This window comes from Mandrillus leucophaeus, unplaced genomic scaffold (genome assembly GCF_000951045.1).
Source record: "Mandrillus leucophaeus isolate KB7577 unplaced genomic scaffold, Mleu.le_1.0 Scaffold921, whole genome shotgun sequence".
NCBI classification, from domain to species: domain Eukaryota; kingdom Metazoa; phylum Chordata; class Mammalia; order Primates; family Cercopithecidae; genus Mandrillus; species Mandrillus leucophaeus.
The window spans coordinates 346,843-357,639 of NW_012110042.1; the positions used below are offsets into that span (position 1 = coordinate 346,843).

At 49.7% G+C, this 10,797-nt stretch overlaps 1 protein-coding gene across 1 annotated transcript; it reads right to left on the reverse strand.

The window, feature by feature from the left end:
- Positions 1 to 1,502: 1,502 nt before the first annotated feature.
- On the reverse strand, positions 1,503 to 7,696 carry PROK1 (prokineticin 1). The gene is made up of 3 exons (XM_011969947.1): positions 7,541 to 7,696; positions 4,773 to 4,898; positions 1,503 to 2,620 (listed from the first exon to the last, which is right to left on the reverse strand). The coding sequence occupies exons 1-3, from the start codon at positions 7,610 to 7,612 to the stop codon at positions 2,501 to 2,503; spliced, it is 318 nt and encodes a 105-aa protein (XP_011825337.1). The 5' UTR covers positions 7,613 to 7,696; the 3' UTR covers positions 1,503 to 2,500.
- Positions 7,697 to 10,797: the final 3,101 nt, after the last annotated feature.

Below are 10,797 nucleotides of genomic sequence, written 5' to 3' on the forward strand. Positions count from 1 at the left end.
GATTGCTTGAGCCCAGGAGTTTGAAACCAGCCTGGGCAGCATAGTAAGACACCATCTATACAAAAAAAGAAAGAAAGAAAGAAAAGAAAGAAAGAAAGGAAGGAAGGAAGGAAGGAAAGAGAGAAAGAAAGAGAGAAAGAAAGAAAGAAAGAAAATTAGCCAGTCATGGTGGCACGTGCTTGTAGTCCTAGCTACTTGGGAGGCTGAGGTGGGAGGATCATTTGAGCCCAGGAGTTCAAGGCTGCAGTGAGCTATGATCATGCTCCTGTACTCCAGCGTGAATGACAGAAAGAGACACCCTCTCTCTCTTAAAAATAAGAAAAGAAAATATGAAAATGGGTCCAATTAGTAGGTTGGTGAAAAGTAATTGTGGTTTGCCATTACTTTTAATGTACCACCCTAAAAGATTATGAGCAGCAATTGGCATGTTAGTGAGCACCACGGGGTGTCCTGGTGCCTGCAGCCGCCTTCACCTGTCCCCTGCTGCTCTGAGACAAGACGTTGCCTCATCCAGGATGGCTCTGCTTGCAGGGAGGGGCACAATTTAGAAAGGGTCCCACAAAAGTCCACCAGGCAGCAATCAATGGTACCTCGAGAAAAGCTATGACTATCAAAGGACAAGTCATGGTCAAAATGGAATCCTGGACATGGGAAGGAGCTTTATATCCAAGGCCTGAGCCTGAAACCGAAGGAGAAAGAGATTCATGGGCTGCAAGAAGGCCCCAAGTCACCACAGCAGGTGCCAATGTCCATAAAAGGAGACAAAAACAAAAAACAAAGAAAGGACCTTGTTGGGGGGCTGGCCTGGCTTAAGTGGGTCCTGGAGTAAAGACTGTCCTGGGCATCCCCTAAGCAGGGAGGGTTGATGGATGGAGAACACAAGTAGTGCCAGCCTCAGAAACCATAGTCTTCCTGGAGGCTTCTGAGAAAGAGAATGGAACATGATGTGCTTTCCTATTCTATGTTACATTTTTCTGGACTAAAAATTGAGGAGCAGAGGAGATAGTGAGACCAGGAAGCTACATTTAGAGGAAGTCACCAGTCTCTAGGTTAGGATAGAGGGCTCACATCCTTGCCAGCTCCATTAGTAGTGTGAATTTCTTCACTCCAGGCACACAGTGGCCTGGTGGGGTCAAATATTTGACCTAAAACAAATGGGACCAAATTTCAAAAATGAAAGTTGCAGCTGGTCCCTGCTAAGCAATCTCAGCAATGGAGTCTTTCCAGCTCATGCCAGCTCATGGCCCCTTCCTGCCCCCAACCCTTCCGAGCAGCGCACCCCCTGCCCAGAGCCCACGAGGCTGCCTCTTATCCTTTCTTCAAAAGGACCCTGAAATCCACTCTCTCCAAAAAATAGACCCTGGCTGGGTGGGGGAGGGGAGGAATACCAGTCACATCCCTCCCCAACCTGGACACAACCTGGTCCTTGCCTTCCTCCCCAGGTGGCCACAGAGGCATAGGCCCTGGCTGAAACCGACAGCGGGAACACCACGCCACACATCTCAGTTCAGTTTGTGCTTTTATTCTGAAGCCAGCAGGTTGGTGCGTAGTTGCCTTCCTGGTCTGAAATCAGTGCCCCTTTCAGCCCCTGCCCTGCTCCCCGTCCCTTGCTCCCACCCCAATCTGGACAGAGGACTGCCCTCCTCAAAGTCACCAACCTGCTCTCGCGGCTGATGCTTGGAAAGGAGCTGTTTAAGGAAACGCCCTAATTGCCTTCTAATATGTCAATATCAGATTAGATTGAACCACCACCATTTGCATTTTAATGGAAAAGCTGTGGGAATTGGGGGCTTCAGTGGTTAACTGGTAAAGTGTGGTAAGAGGGGGCCTCAGAGGCATGACAATTCTCGCAGAAGGTCACAGGCCACAGGCCACAGGCTGGCTGAGACCAGAGTCTTCAGGGGGCTGATTGACGTCCCTGGGGTCCCTACACCTGCCTTCGGGTGACTGTCCGCTGCCCTCTGGGAAGGGCCAGTCTTGAGTCTGTGGTCTAAAACTAAGGAGTTAACCAATCAAGGGAAGATGAACGACCCACAGATTGGTCCTCACAGATCACGTAAAGGACCTGAGGGTCAGGCCAGGACCTGGGACTCAGCAATGCACCCAAGAGCCTGTGCCCAGGAATGTCCAATTCAGACCGAGGGGTACATGTGGGGAGAGGGGCAGGGCCCAGGAAGGAGAGCAGGCCCAGGAAGGGAGGGGAGGGGGAATGTCCTCTCTGCCATTTACCACCTCTCTGGCAGCCTAAGCAGGGAAGGGAACCAGGCTGGCCATCTCTCACACCACAGCTTCAAGCTGGGACATCGTCAGGCCAGCCTGGGGACCACGTCATGATGGGAGGTATGTCTCCCTGTGTGCATATGTGTGTACTAGGCAAGAGAGATCAAAGTAGTCAGCATAGGGACTGGAAGAGTCACAGGAGCTGGGTTGCATGGCAGAAATAAAAATCCAGGCAGTGCTCGGGAAAAGGATGGTGGGTATCCTGAGACCCGGCAAGCGCCTAAAAGTTGATGTTCTTCAAGTCCATGGAGCAGCGGTACCTGCCGTCTGGGAACCTGGAGCACAGCAGGTTGGGTGAGCAAGGACAGGTATGGTGCTTGCGTTTCCTAAAGAAGGGGACCTAAGGAGAGAAGAAAGCAACATCTTCACCAAAGGGACGTTGGTGGGCCTCCTGGCAGCAGTCTCTGCTTAGTCCAGCGCTGGCAAATGTCTCCCCCTACACCCTACCCCACTTCTCCATTGCACCTAGCACAACAAGAATAACAATTAGAGATGAGGAAACTGAGGTACAGTGTGGCTAAGCAATACGCCAAGATCACACAGCTAATTTGTGGAGGAGCTAGGATTCGCACCCAGGCTACCTGGCTCTGGGGACTCAGCACACATGTGCCTGCACACACACACACACACATGCACACACACATGCACACACTCGTCCATTGATTGAATGTTTGTTGCTCATCCATTATAGGCTCAACACCGTGGTGGGTGCTGCAAGTGCAGCAGCGAAAAGGACAGCCGCCATCTCTGCCTTGACTCACACGCCAGAGGAGTGCTAAACCACTGGGGTATCCTCAGGGAGGAGTTAGGAGCATGGGCCCATTGTCAGACTGCCTGGGTTCAAATCCCAGGTCTACCACTTCCCAGCTGTGTGACAATCAGCAAATCATTTGACCTCTCTGTGCCTCAGCTTTATCATTTGTAAAATGGGTTAACAACAGCACCTACCACATATGGTTATAAAGAGGTTAAAATGACAAAAAGCACCCAGTATGAAGGGTGGCATGCAGGAAGCATTCAGCATTAGTTTTTATTACTACTGTTGTCTTTATTGGGAATATGGATCTGGAGCTGAACCCCCTCACATTCCCCAAGATTACAAGGACTGCCACATTGTCTGGCCTCGTTCACCACTCTCTAGCCCCTCTTCATCCTGGGACTGGAGGTTGGGCGGGGGCGGTGATTGGGAGAGAGACTGCTGGAGGATGCTCTGTACCCAGATGAGCACCGAGCCGGGGTGCAGGTAAGTCCCCGAAGAGCAGGAAACATGCCTGAGTCCAGGTGTAAGACAGCTGGTAAGCCTGAGAGCCTGTGCTCAGGAATGTCTAATTCAGACAGAGGGGTACGTGTGGAGAGAGGGGCAAGGCCCAGGGAGGAGAGCAAGTCACCTGAGAGCCTGTGGAAACGTCCTAATTGCCTTCTAATAGTCAATGTCAGACTAGATTGAACCACCACTATTCGCATTTTAATGAAAAAGCTGTGGGAATTGGGAGCTTCACTGGTTAACTGGTAAAGTGTGGTAAAGTGGCTCTAGAGAGGGAGTGCAACGGGGAGGCTGTGGCTCCAGAGGACTCTGGACTGGGAGCTGGCAGTCAAGGAGTGCGAGCAGGGCAGGAACTATGTACTCAGGGCACAAGAGTGAGTGACTCCTTGAAGTGGGCACCTCACTTGCCTCACTGTAGACCTTACCAGGTGTGGAAGGTGATTTTGTGGGTCTACTTTTATGTTCCTGAAGGGAGTTTCCTTCAGAGCAAAGGGCATGTGAGATCATTCCCAAATCTGAATTCATCAGATCCATAAGGGGCATTAGAGGCAGTGAGTCTGCTCCACTCATTGTATATGTGTGGCCCAGGAGCAGGTGAACTAATTTGCCCAAGTCCACACAGCAAATTAAGGGCTGGAATGCCCAGCCTGTCTACCAGCCTATGAGATCAGTGCACCCCTCCACCTGAGGCTGCCCCTTCAAAAACAAGGCGGCAGCGCTCAACATCAGTGAGGTATAACTAGAGCTGGCGTCGGAAAACTGCAGTTCCAGTCCCAGCTCTGTCTCATTGGCTGTGTGCCTTGAGCCAGTCACGTGACTTTGCTTGTCTGTCAGTTTCTTCAGCATTGCCCAGGGTTGCTGTCAGGATCGAATTAAGATCAGTGATTCTCCAACCTGTGCTAGAAGTTTGTAGGTGGATCATGTCAGGCCTTGTACAAATAAATGCACAAATGTGTTATCTGCAGGGCACTAAGGTGGGTGCCTGTTGGTGGTGGGGACACAGCAACCCCATAGCCTTCTGCTTCCCCTTGGACATTCAGGGGCTGGATCAGAGCTGGATCAGCTGTCAGAGGAAGGTGAAGTCCTCTGGAGCCACAGCCTCCCTAGACTCCCTCTCTGGAGCCAGCCTCTCTAGCCTTCCCAGCTAAAGCAAGGCCCCAGGACATCACCCTCTGCTCCCCGCATGGCCCACCCACATATGTGCACCCATGCAGTGTCTGCACAGTACCTTGTGGCTGCCAGGGTGGCACTCCTCGCCTTCCTGCCCCAGCGGGGTACACATCCGCAGCCCTCGAAGCCACAGGCTGATGGCACAGCAGGTGCCTGCCCCACACTGGACATCCCGCTCACAGGCCTACAGGTGGGAGAGAGAAGGGAACAGCCCATTAGAGCACCCAAGAGAAAGCAGTAGGGAAGGGTAGATTCAAAAAGCCTTATCAGGATGGAACGAGAAGAGGCTGAGAGTGTCACTACTGGCCTTAGCCTAACAGAACGCCCTGGACCACGCTTTATTGCCTTGCTCCCCTCATGGGGAGGCTCAGGGCTCAGGAGGGCATTGGATCTGGATCTGAGGAAATTTCCAAGCTCCTTGAGGCTGCTCAGAAGGAAGACAGTCCTCTTTTTCTAACAAGGCTGGGGGTTAGAAGGCATAGCTTTTCTAGGGCTAGTAGACGCTCAATGGATGCTGGTGGAACTGAATTAATTAGAATTCTCAGAGGTGGCAGGGACCCTGATGGCCCAAATTCCTGGGTGGTCAGTGCTGAGCTGCCTTGGACCAGGAGTCTGCAGCCCTGACCGCGCTGTGTTCAGTGCCTCCCCTCTGCATGGAGGCACCCCCACCCTGGCCTTCAGAGGCCCAGCCTCAGCCGAGGGGCCAGCACCCCAGTGAACAGGTGCCTCTCCCAGGGTTTCTCTGCTGACTTCCCTGATCCCCAAAGAGGATCGCAGAACAGGGGCTGAGCCGCCCTGCCTTGTTTGGGAAAGGTGCCATTTGTAAAGAAGGCCACCTAAGCTCACGTTAAATAAAAGCCAGGGCTGGGGAAGACAGAACTCTTAACTGCTCCAGACTCAGGTGGGGACCTGCTGAAGAAGCATCCACACTTTCCATTCTCAGAGATGCTATGTGGCTTTTCTGAGCTAAAATGCAAAGCTGGGTTTTGGATCACTCTTCTCCAATAAAAGCCTATAGGCACCTTCAGGTTGCTGTGTGGGACGTGGCAGGACCTGGAAGCCCCTACTTGCTCAGACCCAAGAGGGAAAGAGTGGATGTCAGCTCCACTGATCATGCAGAGGAGTTACAGGTGGCGGGCACCCAGCTGTGCCTGTCTCCAGCCCAGCAAGGGCACATCTCACACCCAGCCAGGCCCCAAAAGCTTGGGGTTGGGGTAAAGGAAATCCCAGTTGATTCTTCTTCTCCCATAGAGGTGGGACATTGCTGTCCCACTCTCGGAAGAAGAGTCATAAAGCCTTGGATGTGGGGACAGTTACAGTCCAGGGAGCAGGGGAGTGTAGAGGTGGTGGAGCTGGGATCCTGCTGAGAGTCAGAAGTGGGACACCAGCAGGACACGGAGGATGTGGGGACCCTGGGGGTTCCTGACTTCCCCTTACTGCCCTGTTCTAACCACTCATCTGTCTTTCCTGGGTAAGCCTAGGGAAATGCACTCTCTATTGTGCTTTTCACTGTGAAAATGTTTGCCGGCCGCTCTCAGATCTGCCTGCCCTGCTGCCTCTCTGGGCCAGTGCTGGAGCTGGCACGGGTGGTGAGGCAAGCCCAGCATCCAGGCCAACCACGCTGCTCCTGCCCTCACTGCGCAGCAGCCGGGGCTTCTCTCCATTGTTCTTGCCCTCTCAGAATTTCAAGCTACCCCATAGAAGGGCAGCCCACAGTGTAAACACTTCATTAGGTATAATTCCGCCTTCACGAATATTTTTATTTTTGCTTTGGCTCTCAAAAGCATTTGACTTGCCTTTAATATTTGTTCTTTTGAACTCAGTCTTTTTCCTTTAAAAGAGAAAAGAAAGAATTTGTCCTTTCGGTGAATAGTAAAATTAACCCAATTCCAGGAATTGTTTGGCATTTCTCTACATTTCCCTTATCCATGTAAAAAGCTGGTGGAGGCTGAACTAAAAGTTAGTTTCCCTGCTCCCCCCGACCTTTTTTTCCCAGTGGCTTTTATATGGAAAGCTCTCAGGTAAAGCATTGCTTTCTGCTTCAATAAGAGTGGTCCTGCTACCATAACACATCATGCGCCCCTATTTGAAGGTGGTTCGAGGTAAAGGCAAACTTCCGAGAGAAAACTGTGATCTGAATATTTTGAACCAATTGGACAGTGCCCACATGCTGAACCTCTGCTTTGAGACTGGATTTCTACTTGTTATCTGAACGCTTGCTTTGGGGTACACTCAGAATGTTAGTGTCACCCATATTCCTCTCAGAACTAACTGGGCAGGCACACAGTGAAAGAGTTTCAAAGATATCCTTTCTAAGCAGAGGTTAAATTTATACAATAGAAGTTTATAAGCTTACCACGTTTAATTAAGCTTACTGCCTTTAATTAAGTCAACATGCTATGTAAATTAATATTAATATTAATATGTGAACCAGACCATAAATAAAAATTAAAATTCACACAAAAGATAAATTAAGGTTTGCCAATCCACTTTATAAAGGAATTCCTTATTACATAATAGGAATCTTCATTTTACCAAAGGACTGAACTTCAAAATGTTCAATGCTCTACTAATGCATTTAAAACAGGATTTGATTCATATACAGCTTCTCAAAAGCAGATCCCATTTAGTAGAGTGAGGTCTAACTAGTCTGAAAATCGCATGCAATCCCTCTTTAAAGTGCTGTCTAATGCATAACTCCCCATTCCCTTTGGTTCACAGTGTGTGGAGCCAACAGAGCCTCCTGCATGGTTCCTGGGCTCACAACCCATGCAGACCCTGACATCTTCCCAAAACCCAGGGCACAGAGAATGTTAGGCGACTTACCCCTGTGATCACAGCACAGTCAGACACAGTTACTAGGAGGAACATGATTGAGACTTGCATGGCACCTCTCATGGTCACTTGGGGTGAAGATAAAACACCGCCTGCTTGGATGCCTCTCGCTTCCTCCCGCTCAGCCTTGTGCCCGGCAAGCTGGGAAGGCCAGGCTCTCCTGCATCCCCCGCCTCCTCCCAGATGTTTATACTCAGGATCCAGGGCTGCCTGTGGATGCCTCATCTCTGCTTTTCCCTTCTCCAACACCGACGTTACTCAGATGATCTCAGAAGCGAAGATGAGACCTGAATCTCTAACAACATCAAATCAACATCAAAACCAATAAAAATGGATACTTCGGGGGCTCTGACGGTTGCTCTAACTCTCCCAAGAACGCAGTGATTCAGACAGTTATGTACATTTCACTCGATATTCTTTTCTGCCTCTGGGTATCCTTCTATCCTACTTGGGGCAGAGGAAAGGCTCCGGTAATGAATTAAGGGATTTGCAGCATAACCATTTATCCTTCCCTGCACCAAACTATGCAACATACAGGATTATTGGTTCCCTCACACTCACACCAAGAATTATCTAGGCATTTACCATGGGCTCAGCACAGAGGTAGCTGAGAAGACAGAAGAGGGTGAGGCGGTATCCTTATTTCTCTAAAAGGTTAAAATTACAGTGAGGAGACATAAGACAGTGAGGAAAAAAAGACCAGGGTTGTGAGGCTGATACTCCTAAGTGACACACACATAAGGATTTGCTCTCTCACGGGCTCAGGATGAACACCAGCACATGTCCCTTGGTACAATGACCCAAGGGCAGAAAGCCAGCAAACACACAGGCACACACTCTCCCAGTACCCTGCAGAGCCGAGTTGGTGTGGGCTGTGGCTGAAAGGTACTAGAGCCACACCACTGGCCTTCCAGGTTTAGGGGTGAGCATGAGAGGGGCCTTATCTGTGAGTGTACAAACACAGTGGGCTCAGATGTCAGTCTGGTGGGAAGTTGACTTTGGGGAGGGCCCCTCCTCCTGCGAGGAAAGCCCCTGACCCCAGCCCTCTCTCTGTCTCAGAGGACCCAGAGAGAACTCCCAGTCCTTTGTCAGATGATCTGCCTTCTCTCCACAATAATAAAAACCAATATTTCCCAAGGTATGTGTTGCAATATGTTAATACACAAATAAACAAATAAAAGACGACTACAGTCAAAAATTTGGGAAACACAAACCAGCTTGGTTTTTGCAGAACTTTTCAGGGCCTTTCATAAGCTAACAAGTGTTTGAAACACCAAGTGGGAAACGCAGTTTGTAGTATTTCACAGATTCATCCGCAAAACTTTTCTCGTCAAGTGTCACATGGGTGTAGGGTTTCCACATAGAAATGTTGACAGGCATTTATGAGTGCAGAGAGGAAGACTAACTAGCATGGGGGCTGGGAGCTAAGCCCCCAGAGGCAGCTACTTTGACTTCAGATCGATGGCTTCATGACCTTGAAAATATTGCTAATCTCTCCAGGCCTCAGTTTTCCTACCTATAACATGGCGGTAAGAATAGCATTGACATCATAAGATATTGTGAGTATTCATCTATTTATTTACTCGTTGACTATATTTATTGAGAGCCTACTGTATTAAAGGCACTGTTCTTAGCACTGGGAATACAGCGGTGAGCAAAACAAAACCCTGTCCTCATGTAGTTTCGACTCTAGTCAAGGAGACGGGTGATAGACAAACAGATTTGTAATGAAACAGCCAGTTTTGCTAAGCACTGTTATAAAGGAAGGCAGGGGGCCAGGCGCAGTGGCTCAAGCTTGTAATCCCAGCACTTTGGGTTAGAAGATAGAGGCAGGTGGCTCACTTGAGGTCCGGAGTTCAAGACCAGCCTGGTCAACATGGTGAAACCCCGTCTCTAGGAAAAATACAAAAATTAGCCGGCTGTGGTGGCTCACGCCTGTAATCCCAGCTACTCAGGAGGCTGAGGCAAGAGAATCACTTGAACCTGGGAGGCAGAGGTTGCAGTAAGCCGAGATCATGCCATTGTACTCCAGCCTGGGCAACAAAACAAGACTCCATCTCAAAAAAAAAAAAAAAAAAAAAAGGCAGGGAAGGCGACAGACTTTGACAAGGGGTGTTATTTTAGCTGTGGCAAGGGTCTCTCTGAGAAGGCACTTGTGCAGATTACTGATAAAGTGAAGGAGTGAGCTGGACAGAGCTGGAGAAAAAGTCAGTGCAAAGGCCCTGTGGCAAGGCTTCTTGGCCAGTTGCAGGAGAAGCAAAGAGCAAGGTGAGCCAGGGGACAGGATGGGAGGGGATGCAGTTGGAGCAGGAGCCAAAGGCCAAATCCAGCCTGCCTGATGGGACATGGCAGGAACCTGACTCCAAGTGTGATGGAATGCTTGGAGAGTTTGGAACAGGGGAGAGGCAGGATCTGATATACACTTAGATTTTTTTTTTTAGAGACAAGGTCTTGCTCTGTTACCCAGGTTGGAGTGCAATTGTGGCTCACTGCAGCCTGGAACTCCTGGACTCAAGTGATCCTCCTGCCTCAGCCTCCTGAATAGCTAGGACTGTAGACACACATCGCAGCACCTGGCCTGATTCACACCTTGAAAGGATGCCTCTGACTGCAGGTGGAGAGTTAAGTGAGATGATGCATGTAAAGTGCTTACCACAATGTCCAGCACACAGCAGCATTTGCAACCAACTGACAATTTTTACTATAAACATATGAACTTGTATGCTTTAATATAAAATTCTCCTGGGAGGTGAGAATCAAAATAATGAGTCTGTAAGGCCCACCTGTACACTGTGACACTGGGCTGGGCTGGTGACAGAAGAACCAAGAGACCACCCCAGCCTTGGAGGACCTTCCACTCTGGGAGAAAAGCTACCTAGGAAGGAGGCAGCGCTTTGCTGGGGGCTTGGAACACCTTACAGAAGTGGTCCTGTGGGCTCTGCTTGCCCTGCACACACTACCCCACATCACAAGCTCGCCTTCCAAGAGACAATGTTAGATCATGTGATTCTCAGGCTAACACCCGTCCCATTCACTCCCCATTCTCACTCCCTCCCTCACTCCCCACTGCCCCAAACACACAAAACTCATCATCTCACAACTGCAGTGAAGAACGGTAGCCAGAAATGTTGTTGCAAAACATAACCAAGAACATTGATTAAAAACATTTTATTTCTCTTGAATGCTAGTGCTTGAGGAAAAGCCAGTTTAATTAGAGGAGGGCAAGGGATAGACGGCAACTTGGTGGA